The sequence below is a fragment of the Salvelinus sp. IW2-2015 genome, linkage group LG30, assembly GCF_002910315.2.
Source record: "Salvelinus sp. IW2-2015 linkage group LG30, ASM291031v2, whole genome shotgun sequence".
Taxonomy (NCBI): Eukaryota; Metazoa; Chordata; class Actinopteri; order Salmoniformes; family Salmonidae; genus Salvelinus; species Salvelinus sp. IW2-2015.
In genome coordinates, this window is record NC_036869.1 from 2,986,500 (window position 1) to 3,003,347 (window position 16,848).

The 16,848-nt window shown below is 41.8% G+C and overlaps 1 protein-coding gene and 1 pseudogene across 1 annotated transcript; one reads left to right on the forward strand and one right to left on the reverse strand.

The window, feature by feature from the left end:
- Positions 1-1,753, reverse strand: part of LOC139023285 (UPF0711 protein C18orf21 homolog) — a 28,247-nt pseudogene extending 26,494 nt beyond the window's left edge.
- A 3,866-nt stretch (positions 1,754-5,619) lies between these two features.
- LOC111955180 (chloride channel CLIC-like protein 1) lies at positions 5,620-16,218 on the forward strand. The gene is made up of 9 exons (XM_023975308.2): positions 5,620-6,213; positions 6,421-6,528; positions 6,634-6,744; positions 6,944-7,168; positions 10,579-10,719; positions 11,275-11,374; positions 11,708-11,805; positions 12,245-12,391; positions 12,604-16,218. Exons 1-9 carry the CDS (start codon positions 6,073-6,075, stop codon positions 13,384-13,386), a joined length of 1,854 nt encoding a protein of 617 aa, XP_023831076.1. The 5' UTR covers positions 5,620-6,072; the 3' UTR covers positions 13,387-16,218.
- The last annotated feature ends 630 nt before the right edge of the window (positions 16,219-16,848 follow it).

Sequence of the window (16,848 nt, forward strand, 5' to 3'; positions counted from 1 at the left end):
GAATACTTATGTAAATAGATATTTCAGTTTTTCATATTCAATACATTTGCAAAAATGTCAAAAAACATGTTTTCACTTTGTCTTTATGGGGTATTGAGTTGTATTTATTTCACCTTTATTTGACCAGGTAGGCTAGTTGAGAAGACGTTCTCATTTTCAACTGCGACCTGGCCAAGATAAAGCAAAGCAGTGCGACACAAACAACAACACAGAGTTACACATGGAATAAACAAACATACAGTCAATAATACAATAGAAAAAGTCTATATACAGTGTGTGCAAATGAGGTAGGATAAGGGAGGTAAAGGCAATAAATAGCCCATAGTGGCAAAACAATTACAATATAGCAATTAAACACTGGAGTGATAGATGTGCAGAAGATGAGTGTGCAATTAGAGATACTGGGGTGCAAAGGAGCAAAATAAATACAATAAATAACAGTGTGGGGATGAGGTAGTTGGATGGGCTATTTACAGATGGGCTATGTACAGGTGCAGTGATCAGTGAGCTGCTCTGAAAGCTGGTGCTTAAAGTTAGTGAGGGAGATATGAGTCTCCAGCTTCAGAGATTTTTGCAATTCGTTCCAGTCATTGGCAGCAGAGAACTGGAAGGAGAGGCGGCCAAAGGAGGAGTTGGCTTTGGGGGTGACAAGTGAAATATACCTGCTGGAGCGCGTGCTACGGGTAAGTGCTGCTATGGTGACCAGTGAGCTGAGATAAGGGGGGCTTTACCTAGCAAAGACTTATAGATGACCTGGGGCCAGTGGGTTTGGCAACGAATATGAAGCGAAGGCCAGCCAACAAGAGTGTACAGGTCGCAGTGGTGGGTAGTATATGGGGCTTTGGTGACAAAACAGATGGCACTGTGATAGACTGCATCCAATTTGCTGAGTAGAGTGTTGGAGGCTATTTTGTAAATGATATCGCTGAAGTCAAGGATCGGTAGGATAGTCAGTTTTACGAGGGTATATTTGGCAGCATGAGTGAAGGATGCTGTGTTGCTTTGAGTGTAGATGGGAAAGAGAAAAAACATGTAATCCATTTTTCAGGCTAAACACAACAAAATGTGGAATACGTGATGGGTATGAATACTTCTGAAGGCATTGTGTAAGTACATCGCCCAGAGAGCTCACCGGCTCAGGACGGCTAACAGACAATACAAGAACGGAACAAATAAACTCAGATACATTATTTCCTTGTCTAAAGGTACAACTTGAACTGAATTGCACTGAGTTACTCTGCCACCTAGTGTCACTATATGATCATTACATCAACAAAATGTGAACGAGGGAATTTAGCAATTGGATTTAGCAATAGCAGTCACTCGTTCATCCCGCGATGATTGTGTTTTCAGCCACCTGTAGCTTGTGGGTGCTTTATATGCACTAGAGTCAATTATGAGTGCATGTCTACTTATATTAAATATATAATTATTAATATACGCCTACTGTATGATAGCTAGCAAACTAATTAGCTATTTAACGTTAGCCTGCCTAGCTGGAACTTCTGAAGAAGGAACGTGTTTTATCTACAATTTCCAAAAGATAACCAAACAAAAACATATTTACTTTTTACGAGACGTGTTTGTGCTGTCGTGCATTAGTAGCACAATTTATAACTTATTTGCATTCGTTTATACTTACACTTGTATGTTGACTTCTCCATTGATGTTGTTTTTTAAGTTTTCGCTGACTTTTCTTATGTACAATCGTTGCGAATTGAATTATGGGGAATTTCAGGCCACGGAGTGAACATCATTGTACACTCGCAAAGCCGACAAAAAACGAGGGCTGAGGGGCTTATGTTGCAAACTTCCCTTGCTTGGCTAATCATTTGAACCGCCCTCCAAGATGGCGATGGGGATTACGCCAGGGCATAAGGCGAGGGTAAGTGGACGAGGGTGTCTTTTAAGTGTGTGGAACGCAGCCCTAGTAAACTGACTGACAGGAGTTACCCATAGCTAGCTAGCTAGTTTTATAGTTTGGTAATTTATTCCAATAAATTTCAGAATTCCCCAAAATATGTTTCTGAATTTAGCTACGTTTTTATAGGCTCCTCACTACGAGACTAAGCCAATTTGGCAATGCTAAAATCAATGTCTTTATATAAAATTTTCGGACATGCTGAAAATGCAGCCTTGTTGATAAAATGTCACCCTTTGCGACCAACAGTTTGCATTGAATTGTGGGTCATGTCAACCTCGCAAGTGGCCAAGGTTCTTCACTTGCTAAATCGAGGGCCGAGGGGTCAACGTTTGTGAATTTGACCTCCACTTAAGATGACAATCAAACTGCGTCCGGTTTCAACTGGGATTCACCCGAGGGAAAGTGGTTTATTTAAATTGACTGATCTCCTTATATGAACAGTGAAATTGTTCCATGTTGCGTTTATTTTTGTTCAGTATATTTTATTTTCTAATTAATCCAGTGTATATTCAGTGCGTTAACTATTCAACTTGACCTCCAAATTGTTTTGAAATAAGAGCATATGCGCCTGCAATTCTACATCACGAGCATTAACCGCGGCAGCTTCATCAGTGTAGAGCCATCGTTTTCTTTATTCCATAACCTGAATCGCAGCAGATTTGAAGCTTGTTATTGGTTTAGTAAGCGTTCGGGACCAAGGCGATTGGATGCGCAGACTGGACAGGCAGTTCCTTCTCCTCTGATCAAAGTTTATAACCTCAATTGTCAAGCAGCACGGCAACTTGTAGTGCTGTTTTCGACACATAATTGTCAACAAATGAATTTGCTGTCACTGTTGCCTACTACTTAATGAGGTAAAATTTGAATATTTTGTGGATATTCGGTTTTTGCTTTTCTTCTTCGGTGGGGTTTATCAGCGGTTTACATCCAACGTTATGGTGCATTACCGCCACAAACTGTACTGGAGTGTGGACCAAAGCTGGATAAACTAAATCCTACCTGTATGCCCCGTTGTTCATAAAAAATATAACAAAATATTTGAGACTATACCTAATGACGTTCTACTCGATATACTCTTTAAACTAATTTCCTGTATCCCCTTCTCCCTCATACTAGATTTCTGCCTCTCTTGTGCTGCTACCATGTTGTTGTGTTGGTACCATGCTGTGTTGTCATGTGTTGCTGCCTTTTTTATGTTGTCGTCTTAGGTCTCTCTTTATGTAGTGTTGTGTTCTCTCTTGTTGTGGTGTGTGTTTTGTCCTTTATTTATACTGTATTTATTTTTATTTTTTAATCACAGGCCCCCGTCCCTGCAGGAGGCCTTTTGCCTTTTGGTAGGCCGTCATTGTAAATATGATTTTTTTTTCTAAACTGACTTGCCTAGTTAAATAAAGGCTAAATACATTTTTTTTAAATCTCTGATACTGACCAAACTGGAGCAATACATGCTCCATGGTCTCTGTTTCCTGGCAACAATCACACTTTCCTGTTGGATGCTTTCCTATCACATTTAAGGTCTTATTCACCCTTAATCTTGTACAAATAGCTTCCTCTCTTCTGTCCCTTCTTGCCATCCTCCCCTCCCCAAATTTCCTCTGTACTTGAAATAAATGCCAGCCCTTAGTATCTCTATTCCACTTCTCCTGCCATCCCGGCACCATCACTGTCAATATCAGGCTTTTTGTCTCTGCCTTGTTCATTGAAACTACAACATCAACATCCCCACTACTAAGTGCTTGTTTAGCCAGTACATCAACTACCTCATTCCCCTCCACCCCCACATGGGCTGGGACCCAAGTAAATCTTCTTTTTATACCCATCTGTCTAATCCTGCCATGGGTTTGTAGCACCTCATAAAGCAGGTATTGTCTGCTACGTGACCTAGAGGACTGGAGACTCATCAACACTGCACATGAATCAGAGCAAATAACTACTCTGTCTGGCTTGACTTCCTCTACCCACTGCAAGGCCAACAGTATGGCCATCAGCTCCGCCGTATATACAGCCAGATGATCTGTAATACGTGTCCTGACTGCCACCCCACATTCCTGCACTACAAATGCCGACCAAGTACGTCCTGTCCTTGGAACTGTTGAACCATCTGTGTAAATGGCCACAAAATCCTGATACACAGTAACAGACGTGTCTTAAATCAATCAGATGGATCAACACCCTCCCTATCTTTCTGTAGTCTCTCCAATCAGATGGATCAACACCCTCCCTATATTTCTGTAGTCTCTCCAATCAGATGGATCAACACCCTCCCTATCTTTCTGTAGTCTCTCCAATCAGATGGATCAACACCCTCCCTATCTTTCTGTNTCTCCAATCAGATGGATCAACACCCTCCCTATCTTTCTGTAGTCTCTCCAATCAGATGGATCAACACCCTCCCTATCTTTCTGTAGTCTCTCCAAACACTTCTAGATCAACTACTAGAGGCGGGAGTAGCCATGGTGGATTGGTTTTCTCTCGTCAATAGCTATTGAATCAAACATGCCATGACTATGAATATGGTATATCCTGAATCAGGGGTTGATGGAGAACAATCCACACCTTTTTCAAAAAATGTATAAAAATAGATTGTGGATTTTTGCCCATCCTCCTCTGATTCAGAATATATAATTTCCATAGGCACGTTTTGTCTAAGTGGCATTGAAGATCGCAAGCCGAAGGAAAAACACCCACGAAATTTCAACAAGAAAAGCAGTAGATTTTTGTCCATCCTGCCCCGAGTCAGAATATATCATTTTCGTAGTCATGGCATACTTTGTATAAGAGCTATTGAAGATTGAAAGCCAAAATCTGTATGGGTGCCCATGCAACTGGGGATCCGAAGGGCCCTGTGAGAGAGGAACATGTTGAGATTGCCAGAGTTCAAGTGGGGCAGAACATTTCCTGTGCTGAGACAGTGAAGAGAGAAGAGGATAGCCCAAGGGTGAGTATGTCGACTGGGAGGACCCTGGTGAGTAGGCCTCGAGAGAGCGAGGATGAGTTTTAGTAAGGTTGGATTATTTGTGTTTATAGCCATGGTGATCAACTGCACTGTACTGATGGAGCAGAAATCACAGAAGTGTGGTAGTTGCAGCAGCAGAGAAATGTTTGGGTGTGAGACATTTTAGTGCAGAAGATCTATAGGAAGTTTTGAGACAAAGGGTTCCATTTTCCGACGGTCTAGGATTGTTTAGGGGCAAAGTAGTGGGATGGGTGGTGGGTTTTTGGGGACGGTCAGTGGGTGACTTGCTTTTTGAGCTCCTGTTCCTTTTATACAATATTAACTGAAAAGTATTGTGGAGCTCCTGCACCTAAGTGTGGGGCGGCAGGTAGCCTAGTGGTTAGAGCGTTGGGCCAGTAACCTAAAGGTTGCTATATCGAATCCCTGAGCTGACAAGGTAAAAATCTGTCGTTCTGCCCCTGAACAAGGCAGTCAACCTACTGTTCTGCCCCTGAACAAGGCAGTCAACTCACTGTTCCTAGGCAGTCATTGTAAATAATAATTTATTCTTAACTGATTTGCCTCGTTAAATAAAGTTTAAATAAAACATTTAAACAGTACCGGCACCCACAAAGCACTGGGTGTATAGGTGCAGGGTTAGATGGTGACGCAATTACATTTTTCCCTTCACCTTTTTTTTGCAAAATGTGCAATACGCACTCCGACCTGTGAATGGTAGCAATAAGCAACATGTCGTCATAGTCTGACTGAAACCTACACGAAGAAGAATCTCTGTCAAAAGTTCTCAGACCTGCGCGTTAGAAAATAGTACGGACTGTCAGTTGCTAGCCTATTCTACTTTTAGTACATTATCCATATATATATATATATATTATTTATGGTAAATTCTATGTTAGTCTGTTACCTAGTTGTTATTTAATTTTCCCGTTGTTGATTTGATAGCAGCTAGCTACAGGAACTAGTTATAGTTTAGCTACAGGAACTAGTTATAGCTAACGCTACTGTTGTTCAGTTACACCAGCTCAGAAGAATATGCAGCTATGTTGTCATTGATGTTTATTGCTCTGTTGGGTTTATTTAGGGTGTCTGTTTCTGGCTTATAAGCCCCGAGTTCTTTGTAGTTTGTTAGCTAGCTATTCCATTGGCTAACGTTAGACATTTTAACGTGAAGACGTCAACAAGTGCTGTCGTGATGCACATCACTGTTGCTGTGTGCAGCCTATTGCTGGTTGCTCAAGGGCAGATGGACGACGACGAATGGCTTGATCCGCATGATATGTTGAACTACGATGCAAGCTCAAAGACTATGAGAAAGCCGGCTCAGCCTGCTGAGGTACATTACAAAGCAGCTGTGCAATGCATGTTTCCGTGACATGAGTTGAAATCATTCTATTGCTTTGTTAGTGGTTTTCCTTTTCCATATTATAGTAACTATATGAAACAAAATCATGAAATGTGAAAATACAGCAAACATGGCAAATACGGTTTTGTCTCGTGATTTTAATGTAATTGGATAACTAAATGAAAGTAATCTTCACAGCTGAACAATTACCCTAATGTACCCACCAAAAGAAGGGAATACAGCCAGGATTTGGATCAAATGGAAGAAAGGGAGTGCAACAACAAAGTGGAAGGGTTACAAAAAGAGGTTAGTGTTGGAAACTGATTTTAAACATCAAACATTATTTTGGACAACATCTCAAATGCTTATTCGTTAAACAGTGGCAGTCACTTTTCTGTTTTTTGTTTTAAGATTGAAGAGTACAAGAAGAAGATTACACAGGTTGCACAGCAGCCGTCAAGCAACCCAGTGTTCAAGCGATTTCTCACCAAGCTTCTGAAGGAGATTGAAAAAGTTGGCCTGGTACGTTTTGGCATTCTCTCAACTCATATGAACGCTGACAATCGATGCATCTTATTCTCTTTATGTAAAACAATTCCCCACTGTGTATTATCCACCTTTTTAAATGTATGTTACCACCTTGGAATGTAGTATGCTATCTCTATGCTAAGTGCATATACTTTGTTGTACTATTCTATTCCTTTCCTATTCCTTCCACCAGCCCACCGATCTCAAGAACGATATCCACTACGACGCCAAAGTGAAACTGTCTCGGCAAGCGGTGACGGAGATCCGGAAGCTTCTGGAGGGAATGGACACCTGGAGAACGGGGGCTCTGGACAATGCCCTCAGCCAGATCCTGGTGGATCTCAAACCACATGACTACGAGGCCTGGAGATGGCACTTTGAGGACACCTTTGGTGTGGAGATCGACACAGTCATGAAGGTGAGAATGCGTAGCAGAGCTAGGGTTTTGATGCTGAAAACCAAATGGATTTACAACTGCACATGTAATCGATGTGAAATGGCTAGCTAGTTAGCGGTGGTGCGCGCTAATAGCGTTTCAATTGGTGACGTCACTCGCTCTGAGACCTTGAAGTAGTCGTTCCCCTTGCTCTGCAAGGGCCGCGGCTTTTGTAGCGCGATGGGTAACGATGCTTCGTGGGTGTCAGTTGTTGATGTGTGCAGAGGGTCCCTGGTTCAAGGCCAGGTAGGGGCGAGGAGAGGGACGGAAGCTATACTGTTACACACACACCACATGTTTTATGTGGTTTGCCTAAAGCAGGGACGGGCGAGTGGTGTCATTATTTTTCCCCATCCCTGGCAAACAAAGCTGGTTTTAAACTAATTGCATTCTAAACTGAAGATCATGATTAGTTGATTATTGGAGTAAGGTGTGATAGCTTGTGCTGGGGCAAAAGCGACACCAATCAGGTCCCAGAGGACTTGAGTTGCCCATCCCTGGCCTAAAGGAATTGATGATTAGACAGTTTGTAAAGTAGGCTACACAGGCATTGAGGATGAAATCATTTTTTAAAAAGCGTGTTTTAACGTGAGGAAATGTCTTTTGACGTTCATACAAGAGAAGACGATAGGCTAGGACGCAACAGGATATAAAAACAAAAGGTCTGGTCTCAATTTGACTCTGGTACGCAATGACTAAGAAGCGCATAAAGCTAAATGGCACATTTGTGTTCATCAGTAGTAGTAGAAATAAACCACTACGATTCAGAGCAGTAATTTAAACTCAATTCAAGACAAACGAGACAGAACTGACACCACTCGTTGGCATTCCAGCGGCAGGAATATCTATCATTGAATGTTGTGTTCCAGCCTGAATTTTACTATTGATTCAACTGAGATTGTTTCTCATTGGCCTACATTCAATACCCCATAATGTCAGTGGAATTATGTTTTTAGACATCTTTACAAATGAATAAAAAATGAGAACCTGAAATGTCTTGCGTCTAAGTATTCAAACCCTTTGTTAAGGCAAGCCTAAATATGTTCAGGAGTAAAAATATGCTTAAGTTGGACTCATTCTGTGCGCATTAATGGTGTTTAACATGATTTTTGAATGACTGCCTCATCTCTGTACCCCACACATACAATTATCTGTAAGGTCCCTCAGTCGAGCAGTGAATTTCAAACACAGATTCAACCACAAACACCAGGGAGGTTTTGCAATCATGACATAAAATTTACACCTGCCAAATGCGGGTAGATTAAAGTATTGGCGGGTAAGAATGTCTATTTCACCATACACGTTGGCTGTGTATTTCTGCTGTTTTGTTTCATAGCTGCTAATTGCACAAAGAAATACGACTTTTATATCCCATACTGCCTGGCAGGAGAGCTGCGCGCTCTGAGTGAAGTGCTGATAGATTCAGCATGGTAAAGTTTTTAATTACACTTTGGATGGTGTATCAATACACCCAGTCAGTACAAAGATACTGGCGTCCTTAACTCAGTTGCCGGTGAGGAAGGAAACCACTCAGTGATTTCACTGTGGCCAATGGTGACTTTAAAACAGAGTTTAATGGCTGTGATAGGAGAAACTGAGGATGGATCAACATTGTAGTTATGCCACAATACTAACCTAATTGACAGAGTGAAAAGGAAGCCTGTACAGAATAAAATTCCAAAACATGCATCCTGTTTGCAACAAGGCACTAAAGTAAAACTGCAAAAAATGTGGCAAAGCAATTCACTTTTTGTACGGAATACAAAGTGTTATGTTTGGGGCAAATACTGTAGAACACATTACTGAGTACCACTCTTCATATTTTCAAGCATAGTGCTGGCTGCATCATGTTAAGGGTATGCTTGTAATCGTTAAGGACTGGAGAGCACAGGCAAAATCCTAGAGGAAAAGCTGGTTCAGTCTGCTTTCCACCAGACACTGGGAGATGAATTCACCTTTCAGCAGGACAATAACCTAAAACACAAGGCCTAATCTACACTGGACTTGCTTACCAAGGAAGACATTGAATGTTCCTGAGTGGCCGAGTTAGTTTTGACTTAAATCTGCTTAAATCTATGGCATAACTTGAAAATGGAAAACCAATTTGACGGCGCTTGAAGACATTTGAAAATAATAATGGGCGAGTATTGTACAATCCAAGTGTGCAAAGCTCTTAGACTTACCCAGAAATCTGTAATTGCTGCCAAAGGTGTTTAAAAAAAATAAAAATAATAATTTGTCTCAGGGTTGTGAATACTTACAGTACCAGTCAAGTTTGGACACACCTACTCATTCAAGTGTTTTTCTTTATTTGTACTATTTTCTACATTGTAGAATAATAGTGAAGACATCAAAACTATGAAATAACATATGGAATCATGTAGTAACCAAAAAAGTGTTAAATAAATCTAAATATATTTTAGAATTTTCAAAGTAGCCACCCTTTGCCTTGACAGCTTTGCACACTCTTGGCATTCTCTCAACCAGTTTCACCTGGAATGCTTTTCCAACAGTCTTGAAGGAGTTCCCACATATGCTGAGCTGGCTGCTTTTCCTTCACTCTGCGGTCGAATTCATTCCAAACCATCTCAATTGTGGGTTGAGGTCGGGTGATTTGTGGAGGCCAGGTCATCTGATGCAGCACTCAATCACTCTCCTTCTTGGTCAAATAGCCCTTACACAGCCTGTTGAAAAACAAATGATAGTCCCACTAAGCACAAACCAGATGGGATGGTGTATTGCCCAAGAATGGGATACCTAGTCAGTTGTACAACTGAAATGTGTCTTCCACATTTAACCCAACCCCTTTGAATCAGAGAGGTGCGGGGAGCTGCCTTAATCGACATCCACGTCTTCGGCACCTGGTGAACAGTGGGTTAACTGCCTTGCTCGGGGGCAGAACGACAGATTTTTACCTTGTCACCTTGACTTGTCAGCTTGTCACCCTGAAATGATTTCAGGGTGACTACCTCATGAAGCTGGCTGAGAGAATGCCAAGAGTGTGCAAAGCTGTCATCAAGGCAAAGGGTGGCTACTTTGAATATACCGGTATGTTAAATATATTTTGATAACGCTTTTGGTTACTACATGATTCCATATGTTATTTCATTGTATTGATGTCTTCACTATTATTCTACAATGTGGAAAATAGTAAAAAATAAAAAATAAAAAAACCCTGTAATGAGTAGGTGTGAACTTTTGACTGGTTGGTATATTAGATATTTAATTTTCAGTCAATCTGCAAACATTTTTCTAAACGTTTTCAATATGTCATTGTGTAGATGGGTGAGAATCTATTTGAATTCAGGGTGTAACACAGTCTAATGTTGAATAAGTGAAGTGGTGTGAATACTTTCTGAAGGTACTGTATTTAAAGGGCCTCTCTCTCCCAGGTGTCTGTGTTTGTCTTAATCATAGTGGTCATCATCTGCAGCGAGCTGTGGTCTACAGTCTCCTGGTTTGTCCAGTTCAAGAGAATCTTTGCCATCTGCTTCCTCATCAGTCTGGTCTGGAATTGGTTCTATCTCTACAAGGTAAATTAACAACACACAGACACACACACACACTTCCATGCATTTCCACATGCTAATTACCCCTTACTGTCTGGTGCCTAAAGTTCAGTAGTAAATTAATATAATTATCTGAAAGAATAGGTGCTTCCTGGCATCCTTCAGTGTAGGGTTTTCCTGACTCAGGATTGGTTCATGTTCTCTGAGGGTAGAAATAAACACTACAATATTATTTCAGGTCTCTGCAAATAATGTTTTTTTTGGGGGGGGGGGTTATAAGCAGGTAGGGAAATAGCAGTTATTTCAGGTATTTCTAAATGCCGACTCTATTCTTCAAAACTCAACTGAATTAAGGAACACTACCAAGGAATATCTTGAGAGAAACAACATTTCTTGCCAGGAGAGCTCGACTGTGACCGGTTAGTTGTGATTGGGAGATGAGGGATAAAAGCAGTCGTAGTACTGGGGTTTTAACTGTGTGGTCCTGGGGGTGGCAGCACTACTGCTAGACCAGCCTCCAGCACACGAATGACACTATGTTAATCCACCATATGTTATTGGATTTTCTCGACCTGTCAGATTGCCTTTGCCGAGCACCAAAACAAAATGGTGAAGATGGAGGGCGTCGACGCAAAATGCACTGGGAGGAAGAAAATTGACTGGTGGGATAACTTGAAAGGTGAGATGTAAACATGGCATCACATAACATGTGAGCATGGCATCACATATCTTTCCACAGGGGGATCAGATTTTCATCATCTCAGAAATATAAGTGAAACTACATTTTATTGAATGCATCATACTTTCATAATCATTGGTGCATGACTATACAATAAAGTACACATTACTTCTCACTCGTTTCTGGCAAATAATGTAATGCCGTTTTTTAGAAAATAGCTTAATACACATGGCCTTATACATTTTGACAATTTTGTTGCATTAAGTTTACTGCACATCGGTTTATGTTATCGTGAAGCCTACTGTAGTGTACTCCTCTCTGCCTGTACCACAGATTGGTACAGAGGTGCCATGACTCTCCAAGACGACCCCTGTAAGATGTACTACGAAGTCCTCATGGTCAACCCCATCCTTCTTGTACCACCAACTAAGGTAACCTATTTTTGGCAACCAGGGAAAGTCCATTTAGCCAATTCAGGAAGTAAACTGACATTCCACTTCAAGTTTTCAGTCTACTTCCAGAAATGACTGCATTGAAATAGAATTGACCTAACCCTGTTGACGGCTAACCTATTCAACAGGCCAGGACTGAGAGATAGTCACCCATACCTTACTCTTGTCACTCAATTAACAACTATTTGAGTATCCTCAAATGTAAATATTGCTATTCTCACTTTTATTAAAACTTAAACTTTGTCTATTTAACAATGCAATATCAATCCAATTCAGTGTCTGACTGCAATATGGGTTTTATTAACTTGAAATACAAATGGAATTGACCAACCCTGTTGACAACTAAACCTAACTTTTAGCCTATTTCCTGGACCTGTAGGATGCAGTGTGATAATGTATTATCTCTCTGTTTCTGAAGGCTATCACTATGACCATCACCACCTTCTTCACGGAGCCTCTGAAGCACATTGGTCAGGGGATCAGCGAGTTCCTACGAGCCCTCCTCAAGGACCTACCAGTCACCTTGCAGATCCCTGTGCTCCTCACCATCGTGCTCTCCATCCTGGTAAGGACACACACACACACAATCAAAGAAACACTGTCACAAGGTCTGGGGTCAATTCCATTTATATTCCGTCGAATCAGGAAGTGAATTGGTGGTAAATTCTTGAACGAGAATTTCTATTTACTTCCTGTTCTGAAGTGGAATTGACCCTGACTCACCCAGCAGTCAAACTGTTTCCTGCATGTCCCTGAAGCAGTAAATGTCTTCCTCAGGTCTTCATGTATGGCAGCGCCCAGGCCGCTATCCAGCATGGCATCACCAGACCGCTGCGTGTCGGTGGGCCCAGGGACCCCTCTCCCCCAGCCTTGGATCAGCCCATGCCTGCGGCTCGTCTGAGAGTGACAGACGACAACACAGTGGCAGGGGGGGACGCCCCTCAATGCCCCCCTCTCCCGCTTAAACGCCGACTAGGACCAGCAGCCAACCAGGGGGCTCAGGACAGGACCTACGTCGGCCAGAGGAGCCCCCCCCACAGGGCGCGAAACGAACCGACCAGGAGGTACGTGGAGACCCTGAGGAACGCCGACGGGCGGTACAGCGAGGACAAGATTATCTCAGAGTGTTGGGACGATTTCACCGATGCAGAGGATACCAACCCGCTAACGGTAGAGGGTAATACCGACATCCAGGCAGAGATGCAACAAGAACCAGTTGAAGTTGGATCCACAACAGAAGGCAATGACTCGCAAGAAGCTAAACCCTCTCCAGTGAAAGCTAAACCCTCTCCAGTGAAAGCTAAAGCCAAACCAGATGAGGAGGACGTGGCATCTGACAGCATGGCTGAGCACCAGGCTGAGTATACTGCAGGTCGCCCCAGCCCAGTGCATGCCACTCCAGCAAGTGGTCTCGGGCACGAGCAACATGACAAATTCTTGAAACACAAACCAAAGAGTAATTTTACACTTCAGACCCACCCTGCTAACGCAGCCAGTGTAGCAGGTTTCATTGACAACAATGAGAGCATGTCAGTCGCTGCTCATGCTCAGCTTAAGTAGCACATCCAGTGTAGCAGGTCTGTTAGGCCAACACATAGGCTTCATTCTAAGCGGTATGCTAATGGATATTGGAAACTGTTTCTGGGTACAGTCAGTAAGCCCCCTGTCCTTGTATGTTTAAATGCCAACCACAGCATTTTACATGGGATGATTCAGATTCTACATAAATTGGTAAATAGTACCTTCTCTTAAATCAGCTGATTCAGTGTTTTTAAATTTGTTATCCCAATTTTGTTTTTGCTGTCTCTTTCACGTGTTTTTCTTACCACCATTGTGCTTTTGTTTGTGTGCCTGGTCAATGTGCATGTACTGTCAACACGTGAATAACACCCATGTTTATGAATGACGTATGTATGTTGTGCAATAATCCTGTCACTGTTTTGTGGCAACTCGCCTTCTCTTCTGAAATGATGTGAATTATGTTCTGTGTGTTTAGGGCTCGACATTAACATTTATAGATTTGAGTTTACATCACCCTATCAAACAGGTGCCCTGATCAGAATAGGATCAGTGGTGTCTGGATGCAATGTATTGCTGTTCTCCCAATATCTGAGCAGGATCTTCAATCATCCCTGGTTGCGAGATCCGTGTGTAGCCACGTGTGCACATTTGTTGATATTCCTTGCTAATTAGTGAGTTATAGCAAACAGGCTTCATATGGTCATGAAAATCCTGTAAAAGTCATGGTTTGCGCATCGGCTGCATGTATGCGAGTGGGCCGGGAGACATTGCAGCAGGTAGGCCTAGCCTGTAAAATAAAGACCAAACTAACTAGATAGCCAATTCAACACATATCTTGTAGCAACTACAGTGCATTCGGAAAGTGTTCAGATCCCCTTATCTCCACATTGTTACGTTACAGCCTGTAATTAACGTAATGAATTCATTGTTTTCCTCAATCTACACCAATACCCCATAGTGACAAAGCTGAAATACCTTATTTACATAAGTATTCAGACGCTTTGCTATGAGACTCGAAATTAAGCTCCGGTGCATCCTGTTTCCATTGATCATCCTTGAGATGTTTCTTCAACTTGATCAAAGTCCACCTGTTGTAAATTCAATTGATTGGACATGATTTTGAAAGGCACACCTGTCTATATAAGGTCCCACAGTTGATAGTGCATGTCAGAGTGAAAACCAAGCCATGAGGTTGAAGGAATTGTTTGTAAAGCCCTGAGACAGGATTGTGTCGAGGCACAGATCTGGGGAAAGGTACCAACAAATATCTGCCACATTGAAGGACCCCCAGAACACAGTGGCCATCATTCTTAAATGGAAGAAGTTTGGAACTACCAACACTCTTCCTAGAGCTGGCCAAACTGAGCCATCGGGGGAGAAGGACCTTGGTCAGGGAGGTGACCAAGAACTCAATGGTCACTGACAGAGCGCTAGAGTTCCTCTGTTGATATGAGAGAACCTTCCAGAAGGACAACTATCAATCAGGCCTTTATGGTAGAGTGGCCAGACGGAAGCCACTTCTGAATAGCCACCCCTCCCCACGGGGGGACCAGGATGAATATGTATGAACTTTCCAATTTGTAAGTCGCTCTGGATAAGAGCGTCTGCTAAATGACTTAAATGTAAATGTAAAATGAATAAAAGGCACAGGACAGCCCGCTTGGAGTTTGCCAAAAGGTACCTAAAGGACTCTGACCATGAGAAACAAGATTCTCTGCTCTGATGAAAAACAAGATTACAGAATTGCCAGCCTAGAGTGTTTGAAAATAACCTCTGATTCGCTATGCATCGATACTTCAAAAATGTAAATTTTTAAACTGTGTACCCATGTTTGTCCTCTGTTGCGTGCCTGTTGTCATGACGTGCCCTGGGGGAAGGATCATAGCCCCCCTCTCTCCAGTTTTATGACTTTACGACAGGTACCTACGACCGATACCTGGTAGAAACTGCCATGCAGTATTGAGGGAGAGAGTCTACCAGAATAAAGAGCTTCTCTTAGTTTAAAACTCCTGGGAGAACTAAACAATGTTTCTACTTTTGAGAATGTGGGAATGGTCCATGGACACTTAAGGGACAGTCAGGTCGAGTGTGTTTCATTTGGTACGTGAGCATAGACATTACGTCGTCGTCATGGAACCGCCCTTTTCTACTCCAGAGTATAAAACCACCCGTGATGAAATGTACATTTCATGCCAAAGAGACCCACCGTAAGCCGGACGTCTCGAATGGTTAAGAAGTTAGAGAACGCCGGGACAGAGTCCCCACGTTGGAATGGCTACAATTCTATAGGCCACGGAGACCATACAGCTGTAGTTTTGGCTACATGGCTGGAAATGGTTAAACTCTGAGTCTATCGATCACTACAGAATAAGAGCAAATCTTAGACGTATAATTACTAGTCTGCAGCTAGAAATTACGTAAATCTAGAATTTATCCGCCGAAACATCTATTCTATGAGAACATTTCTGAATGGTACTCAAGTATCCATTCTAACCACCTACAACCACGAAAGGCATTGTGACTTTTGGGAAAGTTAACCAGACACTTTGATGAACTCTACAGGACGATCGAGGATTCCAACAGAGAAGACAACAACGACATACGGGCATAAATATATACATTGCAATTATTCTTGAATGAGTGGCCGTTCATGTGCAAAGGATTAGCATTTCAATGAGTATAATTATCCACTGTGTGTAGTGAATCCATTTTGTCTTTCCCGCTCTCTGTCCACACCCCTTTCCTTTGTCTACCAAGCCGTCATATCTGCTTAGCCCACTAGGGACTTTTCTTTCATTGTTAGTAACCAATATCTACTGTTTGTTTTATCTATTTCTGTGTGATTATTTAATAAATAAATAATTAAGCCAATTTGTATATTGCTGATTCATTTTGGAAACTAGGGTTCGTGCAGATATCCAAGGGTTTGCAACGTTCCGTAATGAGAACTGATGAGGTAATAATAATAATAAATTAATAGACTTATTTGATCAGATATTAAAATATCTGAATAGTTATATTGGGAAAATTATAACTTTAATCTCAACATTTTCCGTGGTGCCCCGACTTCCTAGTTAATGAATGTTTACATGATTAGTTTAATCACATAATTAAACCTAGAGAACTGATTTGATATAAGTCTTCACATTTAAGGATAGTTACGACACTGTCTTTGTTTGCTGAAATCCATACTCTTTTATAAAACGTTAAATCAAATACAATTACCGACTGTTTCCCTGTTGAGATTCAATTGGCACATGCATTTGCGCTGAGTTGCAATCTTAGAGCAACAGCGATGAGGAAACAGTCAGTGATTGTATTTGATTAACTCTAGTCTGTACTCAACTCTGTTGAGGTACTAGGCAAATCACAATACAGTACCCTACAGTATCAACTGGCTGAATCCGACTTTGGATACCTGATGCCTGCATGTAGTCCGCCTGCAGTGGTTCCAGTGACTCACATTTCAACTTTAATCTGCTATATTGTTACTTCTTTCAT